At 46.9% G+C, this 25,972-nt stretch overlaps 2 protein-coding genes across 7 annotated transcripts in view; one reads left to right on the top strand and one right to left on the bottom strand.

Annotated features, from left to right (window-relative positions):
- The window catches only part of LOC146355206 (zinc finger protein RFP-like), a 22,314-nt gene extending 5,663 nt beyond the window's left edge, over positions 1 to 16,651 (top strand). The window contains exons 2-9 of one of the 3 annotated variants that reach the window (XM_084830333.1): positions 2,903 to 3,040; positions 3,152 to 3,247; positions 5,163 to 5,393; positions 6,980 to 7,002; positions 8,133 to 8,248; positions 8,618 to 8,650; positions 9,177 to 9,470; positions 16,016 to 16,651. In XM_084830333.1, the coding sequence (XP_084686459.1) occupies positions 2,903 to 3,040; positions 3,152 to 3,247; positions 5,163 to 5,393; positions 6,980 to 7,002; positions 8,133 to 8,248; positions 8,618 to 8,650; positions 9,177 to 9,470; positions 16,016 to 16,020 (936 nt within the window). In that variant the 3' untranslated portion in view covers positions 16,021 to 16,651. Of the gene's footprint in view, positions 1 to 2,902; positions 3,041 to 3,151; positions 3,248 to 5,162; positions 5,394 to 6,979; positions 7,003 to 8,132; positions 8,249 to 8,617; positions 8,651 to 9,176; positions 10,567 to 16,015 lie in introns of those variants that run through there. The other 2 variants (XM_084830331.1, XM_084830332.1) reach the window with 2 other exon arrangements.
- LOC146355205 (zinc finger protein RFP-like) lies at positions 8,455 to 25,972 on the bottom strand. Of its 4 annotated transcripts, none has more exons than XM_084830346.1 (7): positions 25,455 to 25,972; positions 23,078 to 23,173; positions 21,965 to 22,195; positions 19,473 to 19,510; positions 17,216 to 17,331; positions 14,941 to 14,997; positions 8,455 to 13,400 (listed from the first exon to the last, which is right to left on the bottom strand). In XM_084830346.1, the coding sequence occupies exons 1-7, from the start codon at positions 25,872 to 25,874 to the stop codon at positions 12,889 to 12,891; spliced, it is 1,470 nt and encodes a 489-aa protein (XP_084686472.1). In that variant the 5' UTR covers positions 25,875 to 25,972; the 3' UTR covers positions 8,455 to 12,888. The 4 variants fall into 4 exon arrangements, with proteins under 4 accessions (XP_084686472.1, XP_084686473.1, XP_084686474.1 ...); XM_084830347.1 differs by having other exon boundaries at positions 17,216 to 17,256; XM_084830348.1 differs by lacking the exon at positions 23,078 to 23,173.

The following is a 25,972-nucleotide window of genomic DNA, read 5'->3' as shown; positions in this document are numbered from 1 at the left end:
ACAGAGCAATAATCCCCCAGGACCACCTTCTGGAATCGGCCATCCAAGTAGGAGCGGAACCACTGTAGTGCAGTGCCTCCATCTCCCAACCCAGACAACCTATCCAGAAGGATACCATGGTCGATGGTATCGAAAGCCGCTGAGAGGTCCAGGAGAATCAACAGGGTCGCACTCCCCCTGTCCCTCTCCCGGCAGAGGTCATCCCACAGGGCGACCAAGGCAGTTTCCGTTCCAAAACCAGGCCTGAAGCCCGATTGAAATGGATCTAGATAATCCATTTCATTCAACAGTGCCTGGAGCTGTCCTACAACCACCCGCTCAAGCACCTTGCCCAGGAAGGGGATGTTGGCCACTGGCCTATAATTGTTAACATCCTCTGGGTCCAGGTTAGGCTTTTTCAGGAGTGGTCTAATTACTGCCTCTTTTAAAGCGGCAGGCACCACTCCCTCTCTCAAGGAGGAAGTTACAACCACCTGGACCCAGCCGGACATAATAGAAAGGGCCGGTTCCATTCCAGCTTTTACACTGTCCCTGTTGTATTTACTTCTGAGTACCATGAATTGTGCTCACAATAAGATTAGTTTTTCCTTTAGACCCAGTTAATACACAGTCCCTGCATCAATGTCTTATGCAAGTCCTTCACTGTTGTGTGTAGGGGTGGGCACTTGTGGTCCTCCAGATGTTTTGGCCTACAATTCCCATCAGCCCTAGTAAGCATAGCCAGTGCTTGACCTGGACACATGGGAATCCAGCCTCCTGGGTTTTATTTATAGAGAAGGACAGGCTCCTTTTCCAGCACTTCTTAAAAGCCAGCTTAGCATGTATGTCAAGTGGTCTAGGTGTGAGTAAGCCCAAGCTAGGCAAAATAACTAAATCTAGGCTAGTTTCCAATGGAGTATATCTATTCCAGAACCAAACAGAGAGAAGTTCAGACGTGGTCAGTTGCTTTTAAAATAAAATGAAACGTAGAATCAGCCAACTATAATTTACTTAGCAAGGTCCTACAAATAACTCACCAAAGCAACTCTCCGGAGGGAGCGGGAGGGCCCGGAGCTCTGCTGCGCGGAAGAGTCTGCTCTTGACTCTTTGGTAGCCGGCCAAAGGGAAAGGAAGACTTCCGTAGAGGCATTTCTCTGGAGCTGGGAACTGACGGATTGGGGGGGTGCCAAGCAGCCTCAGATGAGCAGTGATGCAATTTTATAGCCTAGCCATGCTGTTTGCTCAGAAGAGTTCTAGCAGGCAGGGGGGAAGGTTGGGTCTGTCACTGCCCCAGTCACTAAATCTTGTCCTGTTCTCTCCCCCCGCCCCCCGCCAAAAGTGACGGACAGATCATGTGAATGAGTACGAGGAAGCGTTCATGGAAATAAGTGTTCAATGGGGGCTTATTCTGTAGGACAGACTTCCCCTATCTGGTGCCCTCCAGATGTGTTGGACTACAATTCCCGTAATCCCCCCAACCAGCTGCTGGCTAGGAGATTATTGTCCAACACTAGGAAGCGTGTCTAGGTTTTTTCTCAACCTGAAAGATGAACGCTAAAGGAAGGGGCCTGGCCGGGGATCCACTACCTGCCATAGCTACAGGTGTTTATTCATCATCAGTGTGCATGGTGCTTTACAGAATACAAAATGACAAGTCCCTGCCCCAAGGAGCCTACAATCTAAAATTCACTAGGGGGGGTACAATGAGGAAAGGGAGAGAAGTGGGGGCAAGGGTAAGCAGGGAAGCAATACATAGGGTGGCTTTCTTTACAGTCCTCTCTTTTGGTGAGCAGTCAGAGGACAGTCCTCTATTTGAAGAGGTGTCCAGTCCAAGTCTGGTTTAAAGTAAAAAAAAAAAGGAGAGAGAGCACAGGCCACCTAGTCAGTCTTCTCCACTATGGTGAGATGTCTTGTATTTATATTTAAATAATAGTTAATGGGTTGGATCCAGCACCTGCCTTCTGTGAGAGGAAGGGCTCCACTCACCAAAGATCACTCTGCTCACTTTTGGGGGATCTCCCCACAGCTCACCCCGTTCCGCAGAGGTGACTCTCTTTATATTATTTTCAGAGGGCTGGAGAGGCTGCAACTGGAAGGAGGGGGCAGGGAAGTTCACATCCGACAGCACTGTTGATAAAGTGCAAATCTTTATGCAGCCCAATATGTCTAAATTTGCACCTATACATATAAATTTGCATATGCAAGTTGGTGTCCTCCTTTGCCCTCTTTTTTGGTGATGCATAAGTGGCCACACTAGTTCAGTTATACGTAGTGGGACAGTGTGCACTTAACAGCAGGAAACCCACAATTTGTGGGGATGCACGCTGTGCGTGAGCCACTTATTGTAAACAACCTCTGATCATGTCAGTTGGGTTGTTTAGGGGCTAAACAGCCTGGCAATTAACCCAACAACAAACCATGGGTAAACAACTGAGTTTAGCCCCTAAACAACCCAGTGCTCTGGGTTCACACACCCTCACAACCCCTGATTGGAGGTTGTTTACAGGAAGTGGAAGTGGCTCACTTTTGTGCTGGTTGGGAATTGTGAGAGTTGTAGCTGAAAATGTCTGGAGAGCACCAAGATGGAGAAGGTTAAAGCATGGGAACCAAAAACCTCATGGAAAAGATGGGTTTTGAGGGGAGGGAGAGGTGGCAAAAGAGAAGGTGTGGAGTCTTTTGAGGGAGCAGCATTGGGAATGCAGGACTGAGCAATATCTGAATATTGTATCTAGAACTCTAGATCCAACCCAATATTTCTGTTGGGGGAAACGAGCCGTACATCTCTGTCTTTGTATATTGGGATATATTGGGATAAAATATTCCACATGCTTGCAGATGGAGGACTCCTAGTGCTACTAATCAAAAGGCATTGTGCATCTATTCTGTCTTCTCTTGCTTAAGACGCAATCCTATGCATGTTTAGACAGAAAGAAGTCCTACAATTCCAGGCATTCACCAGCCAGCTGGACTACCACCAGCCACACAAAATTCCATGAATGTGGCAGGGCAATTCCACAATGAAGTCCTCCTCCGGAAGCCCCCTCCAACTCATCTTGAGCAAGTGAGATGCAATTTTTGCTAAATTAGATGTAGCCTGTTGTGGGGATGGGGTGGGGGAATGAAACAGTTAATAATAGTAAACATATTTCAAAATCAGTTTCTCTTTATTTAGAAAGAAATCCAGAGCCGTCTGCAGAGCCTGAAGGAAGAGAGAGAGAAACTCCTGGAATTAAAATTGGCTGGAGAACTTAGACATCAGGAATACCTGGTTAGTGTAGAACCCAGTGGTTTGGCTTAGCAAGGAACGTGAGCATTGGTGTATCTTTATTCAAGGCATGTTTCCTTCTTGGATGCACCCTTTCAGTGCATATGACCTTTCCCTGAGTCATGTAGTCTGTGTTGATCCCTTGATCTGTGTTGGTCTGGTCTCCATAGGATACCAGATAAATTGCAAGGTAACCACAAGTAGCAGAGAGTTGTACCCAATGTTAGTGCTTCTTAGAGTAGACCCATTGAAATGAATGGGACTTAAGTTAGACTACTATTAAATACAACCCAGAGTCTCCTCAGAGACGTTCTGCAAAATCCTACTCAAAAAAGGTACCTTGTCTTCCTACCACTGATTCTTGCATTTCCATTTCCACTACATTATGTGAATAGGCTCCAGACAAGTCCACCCAGAAAATAGGTAATCTACTTTCTATTTTTCAGTCCTATATAGAGCACCCTTCCCCAACCTGTTGCCCTCCTAGGTTGGCTGGGGATGGTGGGAGTTGTAGTTCAGCACAATCAGAAAGCATCAGATTGGGGGAGGCTAGTCATGAGGACTAGCATCGTGTGTGTGTGTGTGTGTGTGTGTGTTTCAAACCTGTTTCATAGGAATCTAACAAGAATCTGTGAGGTATGCAAATTGATCCCTGTCTAGCTATTTACAAATAATTTTCATAATGCTCAGAAACGGTAACTGTACCATCTGTGTGCGCGCGCGCACACACACATCCTACATCACACTTGCAACCAAGAAACAGAACCCAAGATAGAGAGACAGGTCTATTCTGATAAAAGCAGGTTCAGTTATTAGTGGCTGGAATTGCCAGCAACTGGAAGCATATTTGGACCTAGTGGTGTTCCAAAGTACACCTTTTTTCCCATAGCAGTAAATAGCAGCTATTCACTGTACTTGAGATTTGTAGTACAGAGAGCAAAACCTTCCTTTTACCCCTGATACTGGCTGGCTAGGTCCTCACTAACAGGCTCCCTCAGAGGGTGCAATGTGTGTCTGTATGCAGAGCAAGTATAAATATATGCTATACCTCTTCCAGTAGTCTCTGCAGTACATATGCCCTTCATAAATACTTCACCCATTATAGCGATTTTGCTTGTACCAACTAAAAATAAATGTGCAGTCATGTGATCAGAAGTGTGCAGGGTATGAGGAAAAGATGCATCTTCCTCACAGTAATCACTGCCATTTTTCTCCCATGCTGCAGTATGTGCCTCTAGTTTCTAGATTTTTGTTTATTTATTTTGACTATACTGCGCTGCGATTCGTGGAATTTTTTTCTAAATACAAATACATAAAACTTTGGGCTTAAGGAAAACCTGCATACACAGAGAGGAAGATACACTGCTGAATTACTCAATTTAAATGTATTGGATTAAAAATGTCAAAATATTACCATGTGTAGGATTTCTCAGTGGGGGGATCAGATTTCTCATTTAATTGTGACACAGAATGAAATGATGAATTTCAGGATGAGGTCAGATGTCATTGGCCTGGTTCACACATAACAACCCAGGTTGTATGTTTTTTTAACACTGGGTTGTCAGCATGCTAGTTCATGCTGCTAAATCGCTTATGCTGCCAGCAGGAGCATCCAAACAACCAGGAATGCTCCGTCCCTGGGTCGTTTAGCCGCTCCCACTGGCAGGAGGTGGCAAGCAGAAGAGGTCGAGCAGTGTGAACTAGCAGGTTATGCCAGTTATCTGCAAATCGGGACTTTGGGTATTTTTGTTTTTCCAAAAGCATTCCAATATTTCAGGTTCATTTCTCCTTTTTTTGAGAAATCCCATCCAATATCGCATACAAGAATTAAATGTCTGTTGACCGTCCCAGTGCGCTAACCTGTCTTTCTCCCATTTTCAACTCCCATTTCATCTCTTATTCTCCTATTTCATTGCAGAGGCAAACAGAAGCTGAGAGGCAGAAGGCTGCGTCTGAATTTGAGCAAGTCCATCACTTTCTGGAGGAGCAGGAAAAACTCCTGCTGGCTCAGCTGAGTGAACTGGAGAGGGAGATGGTTAAGCATCAGAAACAGTGTGGCGCAGCATTCTCTGAGGAGATTGCCTCTCTCAGTGCCCTGATCAGTGAGGTAGATGAGAAGTGCGGGCAGCCAGACAGTGAATTCCTGCAGGTGAGACCAGGCAACTCTTGAGGAGAAACTTGAAAAGGGGGATATGCCAAACAGACTGTACATGAGGTGTCAGTAATAGGCTAGTTATATTTAACAAATTCTTAGAAGGCCTTTTCAGTGATGGCACCCCATTTGTCCAATGCCCTCTCAAGAGAGGCTCGCCTGGTGCCTATGTTATAGTCTTTTTGGCAGGGCCAGTGCAGGATCCATCGCTGCCCTCTCTTTTTTCCCCACACCCTGGTTGCGATGACAGAAGCAGCACCTGCCTCCTCCTCCCCCCTTCCCCACTGATGGCAGCAGCACCTGCTCTCTTCCCCCCTTTTCTCCTCCCCACCACCACTGCCCTCTCTTTTCTCCTCCCACAGCAGCAATGATGATGGTGGTCACTTGCCCCCCTTTCCCCCCAAATTATAATGATGGTGGTCCTGGCAGTGGCTGCAGCAACCACCGCCCGCCCACCCTCCCCCCACTGCCCTCTCTTCTCCCCCCGGACAGGCTGTGACTACAGACCCTATGATCCCCAGCCTACCTGGTGGCCATGCTGTCTGAGAATGATAGGGATTGTAGCCTAACACATCTGGAGGGCGCCAGGTTGGGGAGAGGTGCTCCGGGCAGTAAAACGCTCCTGGGTACTGGAGTGCCTCCAACCACCCTGGCTGGCCATTGGCTGTAATCACTAGGAAGGACTTCCTGTTTAGGCTGGGACATTGCCTGGGCGATTATAGTGCTTACTGGCTCCTTCCTACAGCTCAGCTCTGGCTGCAAGTCCAGATGTTAAAGAGGGCTTCTGTATCTTTAAGACGGGTGCAGAACCTCAGGGCCAAATCACCCCCTGGCCCCACCTTCTTTCCCCCCATACCACCAAGCCTTTGGTGGTTTCCTGGCTTTTGTCCAGTTTCCCCCCATTCTAAAAGGTAGAAATGTCTCTCCTAGGCTTAGTCACTGGCTGCAAGAGCTTCAAACTATAATATGCTGGTATTGGGGGCGGGGCGCTTTGGCCCCGCCCACCACAGGAATGTGGCCCCCAAGAGCTTCTCGGAAATGAAATGTGGCCCTCAGGCTGAAAAAAGTTCTTCACCTCTGCTTTAAGAGCTGCACAGAACAGAAAATGCTGTAGGTGTCACATCTCCCACTACTGCAGACCTGTAATGGGAAATGCAGCTTGTGACATCTTTTGTGACCTCTGAAAGGAACACAAGACCTTTCAGGGTCTTGATCTGGCCACCTTTCCCTAATCAGTCCTTCTAATACTGATTTGAGTCTTCCCATGTTCATGCTTATGTAGCCAAAGCCACAGCACCTATGCACAAGAGGGAGGTATTGGCAGATTGGGGTAATCTTATTGTTTGGAGAGGTCATTTCCTGGTTCGCACAGAGAAGGTATTTAAGTCCCCAAAGTGTTCCCCACCCACAACAATTAGAAGGTACACTGATTAAAGCCTCTCATTTCAAAAATAAACTTTTCTCTGTTTCTCAGATATAAGTGGCTATAATGAGAATCAGCTATTATGCCCATTTTGACACAGAGTTCCTGCCTCTCTCCCCACCCATATTTCACTTTTCTTCTTTACTTTCTCTCTCTCTAGGATATCAGGAGCACCTTGTGCAGGTATGTGGCCCCAACACCTCCAACTCGAAGCCTGTCTTCTCTGAAGACTGCCCTGCTTGACTCTAACGTAGATGGTTTGCCTTAAAAAAGACAACCCTGCTTTATACTGGATCAGAACATTGGTCCACCTAACCCAGAAGTGCGCAACTTCATTTCACTTATTATATTTCTATACCACCCCATAGCTGAAGCTCTCTGGGCGGTTCACAAAAATTAAAAACCATTAAAATACATTATATAAAACATAAAACCATTCACGTAATAGCACAGAACAACTAACGCACACAACAACAACATATATCTAAAACAAAAACAATCAGCCAGAGACAATCAAGAGACACATTATACGCTGCCAAATGCCTGAGAGGAGGGCAGTTTTAACCTGGCGCCGAAAATATGACAGTGTTGGCACTAGGCAGGCCTCATCAGGGAGATTATTCCATAAACGGGGACCCACCACCAAGAAGGCCCTCTCCCTTGTTGTCCATATTGCTACTCCAGCACTTTGGTTTGTATCAATGGGGTTGAGCTTTTTTGCAGGAGGGTACAGTTCTGCCAGTTTTTAAATGATGGACGTGATCAGTTGTGCAGCTATTAAGCTCTGTGCCCTTAATAGCTGCACGGTCAACAGGAGATGCTTTTCCTGGCATAGAAAAATAATAAGCAAAGGCTTGGAGGTAGATGCTTAGAGCCTTTGTGTAACTGCATTTCACAGAATAGTCATAATACCATACTAAAGCTTGCACTAAAGAATGACTTTGTCCCTCCAGATAAAAATAAAATGCATGTAGTGGTGAGAAAATATGACGCCCCTTTAGCAAAAATGCTACCTTGGATAGTTTTTCCAAAGAGCTGAATGTAGTATTTCATACAGTCAAGGCCCAAGCATGGGGGTGAAAAGGATACACTCTACTGGGGCCTGAAGATCTGGGGGTGGTTGTGGCCCAGGCTGCAACCCCATTAACATGAGGATTGCCAGGGGTGGGGGGGAATCCTGATCTGCCCTGGCTCCGATTATGGCTCCCTCCAAGGCCAAAATTCATTGCTTGCATTAGCAACACTAATCATTGTAAGAACTATCAGGTATCGGCAAAAACAGTGGAAAATTGGCATGATTGTCCTCTTTCTAGGTTTGATAAGGAGCCATTTCAGCTACCTGAGGATATGCCATACAAGCTGGAAAAGAAGCTAGGTGAATTCTCTGAGAAAACTGTTGCGCTCACAGAAATTCTGAAGAACCTCAAAGGTAAAGAAGATCTGTCTGGGAAGTTACGAGTAGAACCTGCAAAAAATGTTGCAGCGTGGAATGCTCCTGTTGAGGGTAAACTACCTAAACAGTGAGCCAGGGTTCAGTCTTTGAACTTGATAAGGAAATGCCTCTGAGCATTCCTCCCAGATGCATTGGGGGAGGAGGGATGGACAACTGTGGCTGCATACCTTTTCCCTGTCATGTAGCCACAGTTTGCCCCACGTACATGCAGGATTCATGTGCAAGCAGGGGGCCCTGGTCAAGAAGTGGCTCATAGGTATGCTTAAGTTCTGACATCTCTCCATTTTTAGAAATTAAACACTACTTTAAAATTATATGCATCTCTTCTCTTTCCCCCTGCTTAAGATTCTCTGCCGTCAGAACTGGGAACCGAATGGGGTAAGTATCTGGTGAAAATGTTTGAGAAAATGTTGATCCATGCAAGTTTAGTTCTATCAGGAAACAATTGTTTAGATATAGAAAGATCTGAACCAACCAAACTGGGGCCAGAATGTGACAGATCAAGCTTGAGGCTTCTCTTTCAGCTGCGATTCTTATTTGCTTCCTCAGTTTGCATTGTTGTTTGTGTATATTGTCTGTGTGCTTTTATGTAAATGGCTTTTAAACTTTTTATATTGTCCTTAATGTTTTAACTTCTGTAAACTGCCCAGAGAGCTTTGGCTATGGGGTGGTATAGAAATGTTAATAATAATAATAATAGTGGTAGTAGTAGTAGTAGTAGTAGTAGTAGTAGTTTAGGAACTGTTGCAGACCTCTTACCTTGTTCGCACACATACCGTAGGTTTAACCCCCACACCACAGACTCCCAAGATCCTCTGATCTGCATTAGAATTCTGACCAAAAATATAAAGTGGCCCTTTATCCCAGCATTTTCATTCCCTTCCTCCTCTCTTTCTCTCTGCAGTCAACGTAACCCTGGACACTGACACAGCAAACCCTCAAGTCATAATCTCCGAGGACAGGAAAAGTGCAAGATGGGATGTCACTCGGACTGATGTGCCACATAACCCTAAGCGCTTCAAGTCCTCCTGCTGCGTGCTGGGCTGTGAAGGGTTCACCTCCGGGAAGCACTACTGGGAAGTCAACGTGGAGGACGGAGGCATCTGGGCTGTAGGGGTTGCCAGAGGCTCTGTGAGGAGGAAGGTCGAGCTCAAACTGACCCCCGACGAAGGGATTTGGGCTCTGCAAGGAGATTTCGGTCAGTACCAGGCTCTTACTGCCCCTGTGACACCTCTGCCCCTAGTTTGCACCCCCAGAAGGATCCGGGTATCTCTGGACTATGAAAGGGGGCAGGTGGAGTTTCTTAATGCTGACACGAAGGACTCTGTCTTCATTTTCCCATCGGCTTCATTCTCCGGCGAGAGAGTTTTCCCCTTTTTTAAGGTGTTGCTTGCCCAGCTGACACTTGATGGCTGAGGGGTACCTGCCCAAGATGGCTTGAGGCAGATTCGTTACCCCTTTAATCAACCCCTTTATTTGAAATCCAGAGGGGCTAAAGGAAGTTTTCAGCCACCCTTTCAATGCATGCTGACGAATGAAGTGGGGTGGATGGGCTCTGATCCATTTTAGTGGCTGCAAGAACAGAACCCAAAAGGTGGTGGTAGTTTACTCCAAATTTAGTTAATGCCGGTCACAGTGGTGCAATTCTTTGCATGCAACAATAGATGTGGATAATGGTGCCAACTAGAGTGGAGCTGAAACACCTGGCTTCAGTCAAATAGCAGTTCGTGCAGGGAGGGGAGCTCTTGTCAAGTCACTCAACTCCACTCTTGTCAAGAAGTCAGTGTTGTAGCAAAGTCCTTGGGTTTTGCTAACCAAGGTGGAGCTGGATTATCACCAAAGGTAGCCTAGGTGGAGATTACTTGGTTGGTTTTTCATCTGCTGCTATCTAAGGGCGCAATCCTATGCATGTTTAGACAGAAAACAGCCCTGCAACTCCCAACATTCCCCAGCCAGCTATGCTGGCTTTGCTCCAGAAAGGTGGGGTAAAAACAATAAATCCAGCCAAATCGAAATGGTAGCAAAGAAGTGATTCAGAATTCCTACCCTCGTCAACTGTGATTGACTGTCAGGCATCATGTGACAAATTTTGAGCGACCAACCAGACGGGTCCCACTTTCTGCTGCAAAACACACCTTGAAGTTTGTTCTCCAGGAACGGATTTTAAATGGCCCGTGTCAATACGAAAATGCAAAACGAGAGTAATGCCGACCTCTTGGACAGGGTTGTTGTGAGACGGATAAGGATTATAAAGCACTTTGGACATTAATAAAATGCCATGTATGGTTAATGAGAGCCTGCTTTTAATTATTCAGTGGAGGATACTGACCTTACAGAAAAGGGTAAGTAACAGAGCAACCCGATATTGCAATTACACCAGGGCTGGAGAGGCTACACTGGCAGTACATCTGCCTTACCCAATATGTGCTCAGCTGGAAAGAGGAGAATGCACAGCACAGAAAAATAAAAATGGCGGACACTGCTGACACTCCCGGTGGCAACCATTCAAGAACTGTGCTGGCAACAATGCCTAGATGCCACCCATACATAGAGGGAGCCAATGACCTCACTACAACAGGGCCATGCTCCCAGCACTCACCCCTGCAACACGTAAGGTGGCACTACAGTGCCTCCTATCTGTCAACCCTAGTATCACAGCCAGACTTCCAGGTAGAGGTTCAAATGTCTTCTTGCTCCTCCCAGTCACTGGTTTTGGAGCACAACACAGAAAGAGAAGGGAGGCAAGTCCACACAGCTTAACACCCACCTAGTTCCCAGGGCAGGGTGCCTGCAGAGAGCACACACCGTCCTCCAGGCACAAAGGTTCAAGAGCAACCAAGGGAGGAAAGATTCTTTTGACCAGTAGCCAAAGGGAAGGGGCCAGGATAGGCAAACAAGGACAGACAGCAGGACCTTCAGTGGCGCAGGGCGTTGGATATAAGGTTGAGCCCCAGTGGAGTAAATGCGGGGGGATGCCACCACTCACCTTTTGCGTGCCTGGAAAAAGAGATGTTACTTCAGGGGTAAACAAGGGGAAGCTTCAGCACTCACATTGCAAAACTGTTCCCTAACCCTTCAGCCACAGCAGCAGAAGACAGCAACTTGAACGCATCTTGGGTCATTTGTCTTCCCTGCTCATAGCCTCAGAATGTGATCATAAGATAGGAGGAGGAGCCTTAGTTGGGTAAAACAGCTCATGTTTTACCTGCGGCAGGGCTTTGGGTTCAGATCCATGGTTCAGAGACCTCTTTACTTCTCATCAAGCAAAACAGTTCCTAAGAGCAAGTTTTTAAATTCTGTTTAATAAAAAGATTTTAAAAAAATATCCAATACACTTGAGAGTTAGAGCAAAATTTAAATGTAGGTGTTTAAGTACGTATTCCGATTCTTACCCAAGGAAAAATGAAAGATTTAACCTGCTCTGGTTTTTGACAATCTAGTTTCCATTTATGATCAACAAGTTTGTGACCAAACCCTGAAACTTTTGTTATATTTAATTGCAACATATTTGTTACAAATGGGGTTGCCAACTGACCAAAAGAAATAGCCTAGCCTGCTCCCCAGCCATTAACAAGCGCTTTCCATAGTATGGAAATATAAGCATCATCACCTGCTAATGTCTGCCAATTGAACTGCTGTTACAGGGACAGATGCTGGCTAAAAAATAATAGTTGGCAAATCTACTTAGAAGTCAGCTGAAATAAATTAAAAGGTGGCCTCATCCATGCTGAACAGGCATCCACAAAACCACATTTATTTATTTTTTAATTTATTTAAAAAGTTTTACTCCACAATTTCCACTTCAATGAATGGAGCACTCAGTGAAGGTCAGCCTTCAGTAAAAACAGATGCCTTATTATCCCTTAGCACAGGAATGCACGGTCTTTTCGGGCCAAGGGTGTTGGCTGGCGGGGGGCTACACACATGTCTACCCCCCCTCACCCCCCCCATCCTAGTGATCCTGCTCAATATTGCTGGGGGAGGCTGCTTTGGGGTCGCTGAGGGAAGGGGAGGCTACAGCTTCCTCCTCCTCCCTGTAGTGACCCCGATCAGGATAATAGCTGCACCAGAACAGCAGTCTTTTCCCCACAGCTGATCAGCTGGGCTGCAGGGAAAAGTGGGTGGTGCACAGAGAGCAGCTGCGGGCCGTGCATCCCTGCTTCCTCCCATGCTTGCCTTTACATGGGTACAGGTGTAAAGTGGGCTTATCTAGAATAGAAGGTGTTGGTCAATGTTAGGATAAAGTCATCTGAGCCACAGACATTCTGTCTTAAGAGAATTCATGGCTGAAGCAGAGTCTGTGAAAATGGCATCGGTATAACTATACGGAAAGCTGGAACTAATAAGAACTGTTACTTATACAGTTCATAAGTAACGGGCAGCATAAAGAAAGATAACCTAATGGTGCAAAACACCATCTCTGAAAATGGTCACGCAGCAAGGACTGTACCCGTCTACGTTGCATCCTGCATGGTTCAGCTTTGCATTAGCAGGACACATCTGTGGCCCCAGCAATTATGTGCAGAAGATCACATGGACGGTATGCAGTGTCACAGATAGGAGAAGCACATTCCACAGTATTGCCAGTGGGATATAGTTGGCTGCACCTCTGCCACTTAATTCAATTTGAGATGGGTGTCCATATCTAGTGAAAAGAAAGGGTAGATTATCTCCTGATTGAAAGAGGCTTCCATGAAAGTGAAGATGGGTGTTTTGTTGACAGCATCAAAAAAAGCCACCTGCCCCCCTGCATAGTCCAGAGACACCTGGATCCTCTTTGGACGCCTGCTTAAGGTTAAAGAAGTCACAGGCAAGGTGAAAGCATCGTAATGATCTTCCCAGTGCTGTATGGCCCAGATCCCTGCTTCAGGGCTAAAGCAGACCCATTCCTTCCTGTCCACAGACTCTCGGGCCACGCCCAGAGCCCAATATTTCCCAGACCCGACGTTCACTTCCCAGTAATGTTTCCCAGAGGTGAATCCCTCACGGCCCAGCACACACTCCATCAGAAGAAACCTTCTTGGATTGTGAGGCAGCTTCTGCATGGTGTCCCCACGTTGCACGCTCCTCCGATTCTTGGAAACTATGAGCCGGGGTTGAGCTGTGATAGGATCCAGAGTCACGTTTACTAAAAAGAGAGAGAGAAGGTGTGTGCATTACGGTGTGTTTGTACTGCAGCTACTCTGATGCCTTTTGGCTCCAACCAAAGTGTAAAGCCTAGCCTAGCTCATCACATGGTAAAACTGTTCCTGGAATGTACCGTTTCAGACCACAGACGAGAGTTTGCATGATGATATGCTCCCTGATATTAAAACATGCACACACAGATGCACATACACACCACTTCCTGCCCATGGAAAACTAGGCACCAAGGAAGTTTCTAGGCTTGTCTTCTCATTGACATGCTAATTTTCTCTGCAAAGGGCTTTTCTTTTCCACAAGGTAGAATTCAAACATGCCCCCCCCCACACATCACTAGGAAAGTCTGAAGAGGTATATTCCAGGAACCATTTCACCACATGAAGCAGACTTGTTCTCTGTTGTTACAGAAGACAGGGACTAGAACTAATGAGTACAAATTGCAGGGAAGCAGATTTCAACAAAACGCTGGGAGAAACTTGCTAATATAATGCAAGAATCCCCCCGCCCCCTTTGCATCTGGTCACCTTAGAGGGAGGAGGAGAAAAATAGGCGTATTTAAAAAGAAAAAATACGAAGTGGGCCCCGTGTTATAGTTATGGACTCAAAGTGGATCTTGGGTCTGGGAAAGTTGAAGAAGACTATGCTGGTCTAGATCAGGCCTGAGATGCAGTTTGACACATGGCATTGCAGTTTTCCCATCCATGGTGCCACTCACACTGACCCTGCTATTGCCCCAGTACATCTTGTGGGGTGTGCTGTCCATACATCTACTTTCTCAAAACAAACACACTGGGTGGGGTTGCATGATCACAGTGGGAAAAGACGCCATGGTGGCTTATTTCTCCTCAGCGCCATTCCCAGCACTAGATCAAGAGCTGCCTGATTAGCATAGTTACCCTCGCCGGTTGCACGTTGTCGTGACATCCGAACCCAGCAAGGGTGGGTGGTTTACAAACCATCCTAAAAACCTAGAACAAGCCATGGCTTTCAAGGCGGTTTGATGTCACGACAACCAGCAAGGGTAATTATGCTAATTAGGCAGCTCACAACTGGCATGTGTTGGGAGGGAAAATAAGCTACTTTGGCTTATTTTCCCTCCATGATCATGCGAACCCGGTCATTGGTGCCTGTCTCGCAAGGAAATCATTAAGGGTCCCTACTGTATCTTCTTTGTAGTTCTCAGATCCTTGGTCTGATGTAAACCCTCAGTGAACAGGACTTGGGCAAACCCCCTTTCTGCCAGCTCAGCAGAGCAGCCTTCCCCAGCCTGGTACCCTCCAATTGTTTTGAATCATAGAATATTAGGGTTGGAAGGGGCCTATAAGACCATTGAGTCCAACCCCCTGCTCAATGCAGGAATCTAACTACAACTCCCATCAGTCCCAGCCAACTTGACCATTTATTAGGAAGGCTGGGAGTTGCAGTCCAAAACAGGATGGCACTAGGTCAAGGAAGGCTGCAGTAGAGGGATATCCTATACAGGTGAAGATGGAAGAGTGGACTATTTTCCATGTATGAAAACATACCTTTTTTGCCTAAAATTTCTGCAAGCTCTTCTTCCTTCAGTTTGGCCACTACGGTTTCTTAAAATGAAGAAAAATATATTATTTCTTTCATGTCCTTTTTCTTTCTTTAAAAGTGGTTCAAGAGCACAACTATGTTTATATGCTGTGTCGATCCAGTACATATGCCAAAGGTTCTAGAATTCAATGCAGCTTTTAGATTCTGCTTTTGTGGTTGTTTTTATTTTGCTTTAAGAAGGAACCAGTATCTTGTCCTCACAGTTGCACAGAAATGCTTTGGAAACATGGCAGAAGTATCTGCTGCATTAAAGGCTGAAAGCTGAGCTACACTGTTTGCAAACACATGGTAGAGTTTGTTTGGGACTGTACTACAGTGCAGGATCACAGGTTTGAATACTTCCCCACATTTAAAAACAAACAAAACTTTCCTGCACAAAGAGAACTAGCACTGCAGGGAGAGAGCTAGGCTAGAATTTTCAGGCCCTACCATTAGGTAGGGTGAAGCAGCTGCCTCAGGAAGCAGATTCTGGGGGGCAGCAGCTCAGTGGTGGAGCACACATTTTGCATGCTGAAGGTACCAGGTTCAATCTTTGGCATTTCCAGGTAGGGCTGGGAAAGAATCCTGCCTGAAATGCTGGAGGGCTGCTGCCAGTCAGTATTGCCAATACTGGGCTAGATGGACCAAGGGGCATAAGGCAGCTTCCTATGAGGTGTTGGAGGACAGAGCAGTGTATGCCATGCAGTCTCCCTGTACTTTCTAAGCCAGCCTGCTGCCCTCAGGAGCGGTGGTGGACCCTGTCCCATTGCCAGTGCTGAAGTAAGATCCAACTGCCAGGCCAGTCAGCTTTCTCCCTGATTTGCTCGCAGGGGGTGTGTATGTGCATGTGTACAGACAGACACATCTCCTGGGTGTGTGATTATGGATTTTCCTTGAGGGGATGGCTACGGGGACTTTCATTGTGAGCTGCTGCACTTTATGTATGTGCAATTAAAGCATGTGATTTTCCACACGCCCAAGGTTCCTCTCCAACTCCACCAAGACAAATAATTCTCTCTTCCCCTCCCCTTTTATTTTCAGGGTAAACTGAGCAGAAAGTGCTTCTTGCTCAGCCACAGAAACATCCTTCTCCTCAGTCCCCTTCTGTAAGCCCCAGCCGTGGGCTACTAAAGTTTGGAGGTGCCGAGAAAGCGATAAGCCAGATCCAGGTTTGCTTACAAGGAGACTTTACTGAGTGCTTACGGCATACAGGCGTACCCAATGGTTGGATCAGATAGCTTCTCTGAACCCAGAGCCAAGGGATACAATGGGGTTTATACCATACATGTTAGCAGTGAGGCAGCATGACAGCAGCAAGAGTTAATTAGTGTTCATCTGCAACTTTCCCAGCGTACCGTAACAGTGCTTGGTTCCCAGCACAGACTGGGACTGGCACAGACTTAAACCTGTAGCCTTAAGACAAACACAGCTCCACTTCCCAAGCACATCCAAGACTCTGATAAGATAAACAGTACCAGAGCTTGTTAGCATGGAATGTGCTGAGGCAGCCATATCAACCTTTGACTCATCTTACAAGCCAAGGAGCCCACTTGCAAGGAAATTGCTAGGGGTATACAGATTCCCCACTGTCTGTTCCGGTGGGGAATCCGTGGGGGGAGGGGGATGATCCGTTCCTCCCCCCTGGAATCTTCCAGAGCAGCTCCGCTTTGCAAGGATTCGGGGGGGGGGGGCTGGCTTGGGGGCCACTTACCTTCCCTCCTGCCAGCCAGAGCCATTCGCCTCCTCCCTGTCCCTGCCAATTGCCGAGTCTTTAAAAAAAAAAAAAAGGCAATCGGCAGGATGTGCCCATAGACTTAGACACAAAATAGAGCTGTGAATCTTGCGTATAAGCCTATGGACACATAGACTTAGATGCAAGATTCATGACTCTATTTGCATCTAAGTCTATGGGCACATCCTGCTGATCGCCTTTTTTTTTTTTAAGAAAAGACATGGCGACCGACAGGGAGGAGACGAACGGCTCTGGCTGGCAAGAAGCGGCTGAGTGCCGTTCCGCCTCCAGTCCTCCTGGAGTGGAGGTAAGTGGTCCCGATCCACTGCGGATTCCTAAGGCCGGATTCTTTGGAATCCGGCCTCATTTGAATCCGCAGCGGATTTCTCAGACATCCCTAGAAATTGCACTTACTAATGAACCAAGGCAGAGAGCATTATGGATCTCTAAGCCTCTCTAAACTACTATTAACTTGCTTACAGGCCTGGGGCCTTACACCTTCACAGTACCTTGACCTTTCTTCAGACTCTCCTTCAGAATAGCATATCTGCTAGAAAAAAAATTCAGTCTCTTGTTCAGATCAGGAGAAATGTCAGCCAGCCACTCAAGCTTATCCTTCCCATGCCTAGAGTCATCAAAAATATTGAAGGTAATGTCATTAATCATATTTACTTGTCCAGTTTGCCATGCCCCACCCCCAACACTACATTTGAATTGGGCAGCCACATAGGGATCATCAACTTTTGGTGCAACCCAAGGCACGTATTTCCAGAAGTAAGTCCCACTGAGTTCAACGGGGCTTAGTTCCAGATACATGGGCATAGGATTGCAGCCACACACAATTAGTTGACTTCTGATCAATGATAAGCTGGAGGTGGATTTACTTTCCAGACGCCTTGCAGCATCCGCCCTGAGAATGTCTGAGAATCTATGTAGGCCAGCCTTCTGCCCCCCAGATGTGTCAGTCTGCAACTTCCATCATTCGCAGCCAGCATGGCCAGGCTGCGGAAGGCTGACACAGGCCGGGCGAGAAGCTGCAGTTCATGTCGCATCTTTGAGCAGGAGCAGTTGCGCTCAGGGGCCAAACGACACCAGTTGTTAATTAACCTGGACATTCTTTAAAAAATGTGAATAGCTGCCTCGGAGGAGCCTGAGCAGCAACAGGACTGCAGAGATGAGGGAGGGAGAGTTGAAACCTTCCCCCTCTGCTGTGGTGCAAATAAGAACGTAAGAGCCCTGCTGGATCAGACTAAGGTCCAGCATTCTGTTCACATGGTAGCCAACCAGCTGCCTGTGGGAAACCCACAAGCAGGACATGAGTGCCACAGCCCCCCCCCGCCCCCATGCTTCCCAGCAACTGGTATCCAGAGGCACACTCCCTCTAACATTGGAGGTAATATATAGCTGCCATGACTACCAGCCACGGACAGCCTTATCCTGTATGAGGGTTCCCTCCCAATGCAAATAGCAGCAAGGGATGGTGACTTAACTCTCTCTCCCCACCCCCTGGGGTCCTGATGGTTATAACCCCACCACCACCACCCACCGCTAATTACATAACAAGGAGCGTGCACGGTCACTGCATGCATGCCATTCACACCTAAGTCCCTGCCAGGAAGCTGCCCCGGCTTTCTGAAGCGGAAATGGAATTACGGGAAGCAATTCAGGTGGCAAAAAGCAACGCCCTTGGTTTGGCAGGGCTGTCCATGGAGGAATGCAAAACAAGCCCTGCCAAACCAAGGGCGGCATTCCCGCAGCCTGAACAGAACCAGGAAGCTGCAGCACAGTTGAGCCTTTAGGATGACAGAATATGGGAGCCAGTCTTCACGGCTGAACTCAGAGTGCTGTGCTTTCATAGCACAAGTGAGGATGTGAATAAAACAACAGCAACCACACTTTTGCTTTTTACCACTAGCAAGAGGACCGAGGTGGCTCTGCTTGTACCACCACTGGTAATAAGCTGCTCCGAGAGTGTAGGGCAGACTTCCCCAACCTGGTGTCCTCCAGATGTTTTGGACTTTGATGCTCATCAGCTGCAGCCACCATGGCCAATGGTTAGGAATGCTGAGAGGCATAGTCCAAAACATCTGGAGGGCACCGGGTTGGGGAAAGCCAGTGTAGTATCATGCCCATGGGTAAGTCACTACCTCTCCGCTCAGCACCTGCCACCTATGCATCAGAATGTACTGTCTGCTACTAATGGTGAGCAGCTGAGCACGTGGGCTGGCATGGGGGTTAAAGTTGGACCTAGACTGGGGAGACCTCAGTTCCAATTCCCACTCAGCTGCAAAGCGTTCTGGGTGACCATGGGCCAGTCACTGTTTTCAGCCGAACTTACCTCACACAGGGGGCGGAGAAGAATCATAGAATAGTAGGGTTGGAAGGAGCCTATAAGACCATCGAGTCCAACCCCGGCTCAACGCAGGAGTCCAAGTCAAAGCATCCCTGACAGATGGCTGTCCAGCTTCCTCTTGAATGCCTCCAGTGTGGGAAAGCCCACCACCTCCCTAGAGAACCATGTATGCTCCCTTGAGCTCCTTGGAGGAAAGGTGGGATAACAAAAAATCTAAGAGGAGTTGTGCTTTTGACTACAACTCCCATCAGCCCCAGGCAGCATTAACCAATGTCCATGGATGATGGGAGTTGCAGACCAACAACATCTGGAGGGCCATGGGTTCCCCATCCCTGTTCTAGGCAGATTGTGTTTGCAGTGCCATACCCAAGACACTTTTTCCCCGGAGGAAGAAGAAATATAAGGGAGTTTACCTAGTACTTGCATGCTCATTCAAGACACTTCTGATATCCTACGCAAGAAAGAGAGAGGGAAAAGAGGTTTCAGCTCTACAAGTGGTTGGCGTATGACTGAACAACTTGACAAGATATCATTTTCTAGGGCTGGAAACAACTGATGAGTCAATGCAGTTAAGTCATTAGAGCAGGGACAAGCAATCATTTGGGCCTGTGGGCATATTTGGAAATTTGAGGAACTGTCCAGGCACACCCATAAAATGGCTGCCATAGGTGGGCATAGCCAGTCTCAATGGATAAGGAACCTGCCAGAGGCATTCATGGGAAATTAAGATGGCAGTAACTAGAGTCTCCCACTTCACATTAAAGCAATCCCAGCTGCCAGTAAGAAAATATAAAGATATTTTAACATAAAAACTAGAAGGAGTTGCGTGCCTTGGTGGAAACCAAGGATGGTGTCTGGGGCACATTGGCACCTATGGGCAGACAACACTGCCTACCCCTGAATTAGAGTAATGAGAGCTGGTGTTGCATAGTGGCTTAGGGCACAATTCCCCAGGGCTGGCTGGGGAATGCTGGGAGTTGTAGGACTTTTATCTGTCTAAACATACATAGGACTGCATCCTAAGAGCCTGAGCTAAGAATCAAGAAGTCCCCAGTCTGAATCTTGCCTCTGCTATGAACTCAATAGGTTGCTCTAGGCAAGACTCTCTCAGCCTCAGTTCCCCATTTGCAATATGGGGGATAACAATATAACCTTACAAGGATGGGCAACCTGTGGTCCTCAGTCTAATTTCATGTGGCTCTTGACCTAATTTCAAAAGCCCTTGGCAAATGATCAGCTCAGACCTCCAGCAAGAAAGGAGGAGAGAAAGGGAGAGAGAATGGGGTGTCAGAAAAAGAGGGAGGGAGGGGGGGGGAGGGAGGGAGGGGGGGAGGGAGGGAGGGAGGGGTGGTAGAAAGAGGTGCTGGCATGTGGCCCTTGACATTACCCCCAAATGAATATAGCCCTCAACAGAAAAAAGATTCCTGACTTCCAGAGTTGTTGTAAGAATTCCAGCTTGTTAATGCAGATGAAGTTCTTCATGCACTTGATGCTGCTATACAAAAGTTTATAATTATGATGAACGTATTACCCACAGTAAATATGGAATTTGAATCAGTTTAATTTGAGCTGTCTGGGGGTGGGGGGTGTTTGGTGCTTATAGCATTGTTTTAAGTGTTCTATATACATCAAGTGATACAAATAAAGTTCATATTTCCACCAATTATAGCCAGTTCCAATGTAATGCTTTACATCTGTGGGGCATCTTCTCGAATAACCCCCATGCCTGAATATCCATATATACGTTTGATCATAATGGCAATTAATACAAGCCAAAGTCAAGACAATTCTTTTTAAAGAGAGGTAAAAGTGGTTTGAGAGGCATTTTATTTCCTATGACACATGTTTCTTTTGTCCCACTGCCATTTTAGATCAAACAGGTTTTGGGGGGAACACTATAAACACCTGATAAAGCCTATTTACCATAGGAGAAGTTGGGATGAGTGTGTACAGTATAAGCAGCGGTCCCTCTTTAAATCTGTCTCCAGCAAATGTGCTTATAGAGGAGGACTTCCTGGGTAGAGGTGGCACATAGCAAACTGCAAGGACGGCTCATTTGGAAGAAACATTTTCTTATGTTTATAGGAATCACTCCAGAAGTCAGTGTGTGTGTGTACTGGCTCTTTGTTGATTCATTTAGCTGAGAGACCAGGCAGTAGTTTAGTATCGCTATAGTCCAGGCTTCCCTAACCCTGGGTACCCCAATGTTGCTGGCCTACAATTCCCATCAACCCCATCCAGCATGGCCAATGGTCAGTGATTCTGAGAGTTGTAAGGGTGCAATCCTGTGTCGATAGTTGGCAGCCTCTGAACTCACCTCCAGCCTCCAGCCGCCCTGCATTTCTGCTAGACGGGCAATTTCGCCCATCTAGCAGCAATGCTTCAGAGGGAGAGGGAAGGAGGCTGTGGCGGCCATAGGATTCAACATAAGGCAGCTGCCCCAGTCTCCTCCCCTCCCCAAGCCCCGGAACACCCCTTCCCACCAACCTCATCTCTCCGCTCCATTTACCAAACACGGAGAGGTAGCCGGTGTGGTTCTCTTAATGCTGGCTACGAGAGGGGCTGGGAGCACAGTTTCCTGGCTATGAGGTCGGAATCAGGCAAACAATCCTATGCCCCCCAGATGCTGTCTAGGGGATATAGGATTGCTCTCTCTGACACCCATACATGCATAACAGCAAATAGCTAGGCACCTGGCTAGCATGTCAGGTAGAGATGTGAAGGTCTGGGGGAAAAACAAGAAAAAAGCAGGGGCAGGGATTGGAAAAATGTTCGGGGGGAATGTTTTTTCTAATTCTGTCATGTGTTTCCAGTGGGAACATTATTAGTTAACAAGCTGCCCACAGTGGGAAGCAGGATTTTTCAGAGCAAGGATCTAAGGAATTAATCCTTAATACAGTCTCACCTGCAAAAGTTCAATGGCTGACTGTTGACACTTGTTCTCCATTTCACTGATCAAATCACGGAGAAGGGAAATCTCGGAAGAAAGTCTGAAGATATTTGCTGTCATCTCCTTTTCAATCTCCTTCTCCATCTCTTCCAGTTGGGTCAGCAGGCTGAGTTCTTGTTTCTCCAGAAACTGATGCAATTGTTGAAAGTCATATACTATTTTCTGCCTCTCAGCTTTTGCTTCTTTCTGTAAGGAACAAGCAGAGATTAGAGATTAAAGGTGCAATCCTATGCATGTTTAGACAAACTCAGGTTGAGTGCTAACAGGATTGGAGCCAAAATGGGTCCACTAAGAAAAAAAGAGGGAAGTCTTAGAATGCTTGGGTGAAGTCCAACATATGCTATACAAAACATTTTATTAAAAACCCCAAGGGGGAAATCCTCCCACCCCACCCCACCCCAAAAACTCTATCCAGTGAGGATTGAGCATGCAGGAATGTTGAGTGTCACTTGGAAAAGAACAATGGAAAGTCAGGGGATGGTGAATTGGCCTGCCTGGGGCCTTTACAGCCTTATAATATCCTGAAGGAGGACATGGGTGGCTGGGATCCTGAAAAGTAGGAGCATTCCTGTTAGAGGATGAAGATATACTGCAACATTTTGTTGTAGGTCCCGCTTGTTAAATAATCTAAAACATATCCAACAGCCTCTACAGTACTTTTGTAATGTACTGTTAATTAAAATATATGTGCAGCACTTCTCTTTAGAAAAATAAATTCTCAATGCACAATTTATTTTAAAAACGCCACACCAATAGAAATCCTGTGATTATATCCCAATACATCAAACATCCAAGCTAAACTGATTAGCAAACAACATAGAGAATATAACTGTGGCACTGGGGAGGAGGGAGGGGGAGCAACCGGAAAGCCCTCCTAGAAAAAGAAAGGTCTTCATTTGACTCCTAAAAGCCACCACAGTTGGACAAAGTCAAGTTTTGGTGAGACGGGAGCCCTCTAAAATGCACAAATGCCCATTCTCCCTTCCCCTCCACATGCATGCACACACATGCACACACAGTAATTCCATCCTCCCTGTCAACACTGTTATAGCAGAATGAAGTGCCTACCAGATACTGCTCCTTTCTATCTGTTGCTGCCACTTTCATCTCTTGCAACTCAGCAGCCTCTAGATACCACCTCCACAGCCGGCTCTGCATTTGTTCCTAAGCAAAGAGAACCCATTTGGGTGGGAATGATAGAGGAGGGTGATGGTGCATCCCCCTTAAGGCAGGAAGGACATGGGTATCCCTCACTCATTCCACAGCATCTGACTGTACGTTGGAGAATTGCCTCGTGTGCCTCCCGCAACACTTGCGTGATGCCAACTCTTCATTCCTCAGATACCTCTTCAAAACCCACCTTTTCCACAAAGCCTGTGGCACAGCCCCCTAGTCTCCCCATTCACACTATAGCAAAGCTTGCGTATGAGCAACTGAAATAAACACATTGACCTGTTTTGCACGTAACACCAATTCATGGGTTGTTTAATTGGCAGGGCACTTGCTGCTTCCATTTTGCATCCACTTTCATAAATAACCCAAGAATGCCCCAGTCCTGGGTTGGTGCAGTGTCCAATGTTGAGGAGCAAACAACCCAGAGTTTTAACTCAACAACAAACTATAGGTTCCTGGGTTGGGTATGAAAGCTGATGCAAAGCAGAATTGGAGAGCAGGCAGGCAGGCCACACACTCACTCACTGCTGTGAGGCCCTGACTAACGATGGGTTGTTTAACCCAGTTAATCATTACATGAGAACCAGGCCATATTCTTCCTTTCTTTATCCCTACCTCCATTTCCCTTCTTGTTGTCTAAACAGTCAAGTTTAGACTGCATGCTCCTCAGGGCAAAAACCTGTCCTCTTCAATTTCGTGAAGCATTGGGTTTGTTTTTGTTTTTTTAAGAAATACATAATACACACACACAAGAATACCAGAATACCAATAATTTCCCAATGAAATTAGTTGGCAGGGGATTCATGACTGACAAAAGGAAGTACTTCTTCACAGAGCATGTAATTAATTCATGGAAAACACTGCCTGTAAGGGATTAGGCAAAGTCATGGAGGAAAGGTTTATCAATGGATACTAGTCATAGTGACTATAGGCAACACTGCAATCAGAGACAGTGACCTGGTTTGCATGACACGACAGCCCACCGGGGCTTAATTTATCTGCAGGGTGCTGGGCGCCCATGGGCACCAGTTTTGCGTGGTGCCCATGGGCCCCTAGCTTCCTGTGGCTTGTTGTGTCATGCGAACCCAGGTGGCAGGGATTATTTGAAGGTCAGACAACCCTCAAATAACCCCCAAACAAGCCATGCGTTTTTTGAGGGTTGTCTAAGCCTCAAACAACCCCTGCCACCTGGGTTCATGCAGCACAACAAGTCACGGCAACTGCGGGCCAGGGCTTGCAGATTCAAAATGTGCTAGATAACTTTAAACCTTGGACATAATGGTCTTATGGGGGGGGCCCTTTAGACGGCTATGTGTATTGCTTCAGTTGTGAAGAACACAACTCACACTTCCATTTTAAATGCAGGATCTTGACGGGCTCCCTTTACACTTGCTTCCTTCCCACCCCCCTTTTCCCCCTTATCTGAATCTTCATTGGTCTATCTCCTCTTATTGCGGGCTTTCCTAATTTCACAAGGGAACTCAAGCACAGTAATTTGATAGCTCATTATCTCTGATCTTTTTAAAAATGGAATAACGGTAATTTAGGGCGCAATCCTATGCATGTTTAGACAAAGACCTACAACTCCCAGCATTCCCTAGCCAGCCATACTGGCTGGGGAATGCTGGGAGCTGTAGGTGTTTTCTCTGTCTAAACTTGCATAGGCTGGCCGGGCAATGCTGGGCCTTTTCTCTATCTAATCATGCACAGGATTGCACCCTTAGTGCAGGAGACGTACTGGAGGTTAACGACATCATCTAAAGGACCTGCAAACTTCTGTGAGTAACCAATCTCAATAGCAGGATAAAAGCTCTGTGTGAAGACGCCCACATTTCTCTTCTCCACACACCCCTACACACACCAACCGCCATTCCGTGCTTTACAACTGCTTCTATATTCCTGACATGTTAGAGCAATAAACAAAAGACAGTTTGCCAGTCAAGATTAAAGAAACCAGACTCCGAGCATGAGCAGTTTCACTTTTTAAACTGATTTAAATCATAGCATCATCTTGACTACGGGGATAAAATGGAGCTTGCTTCTGCTGCCTTAGTCTCCTCATCGCCTTCCACTTCCTGGGTGGTTACTTGGGGAGCCCCTGGGCTGTGAGGCCCTGGACTTTGGCCCCAAGGTCGAGGCCTAGCTGCACCACTGCTTTCAGGGCCGGCAAAGATGGGACCGTGAGATGGCCGCCCTTCCAACGGCCCCAGGCTTCGCTGTGAAAAAAGCCCAGGGGGGACATCTTCAGCATCTGACACTGACACCTGCTCACCTTGTAATCCTGGGCCGCCTCCTCTATTGGAACAACAGTGTGAGCTCGGTGGCCCTTGGATCTGTCACACACCACACAGATGGGGGCTTGGTCATCTTCACAAAAGAGTTTCAGGGGCTCCCAGTGAGTCTCGCACATCCCCTTCTCTCGTGCTCCTTTGACAACGGCCTGTAGGTCTAGCTGCCTGATAATTGCCACGATGTTCCTCAGCTCTCTGTTAGGCCTGAAGTTTCTAGCTTGAGTAACGGTTCTGCACTGAGGGCAGGACACGTTTCTCTCCGATCCCTTTTGGGTCTGGGAGATGCAGGCATGGCAGAAATTGTGCCCACAGTCTATGGACACCGGGTCTTGGAAATACTCCAGGCAGATGGAGCAAGTGGCTTCCTCATGAATTCCTTTGGTGGGGTCCTCGGTGATCATGGCTCCTTGGGCAATCTCACTTGCTCAGTTTATCATTTTCTGAGAGTAGCAGGTGTTTTGCAATCGACTATACTCTGGGAGTTTCACTTCCTGGTCTT

This window comes from Heloderma suspectum, chromosome 2 (genome assembly GCF_057233095.1).
Source record: "Heloderma suspectum isolate Gila_16-S chromosome 2, 16-S_ref, whole genome shotgun sequence".
Taxonomy (NCBI): domain Eukaryota; kingdom Metazoa; phylum Chordata; class Lepidosauria; order Squamata; family Helodermatidae; genus Heloderma; species Heloderma suspectum.
This window is presented reverse-complemented; position numbering and strand designations above follow the sequence as displayed.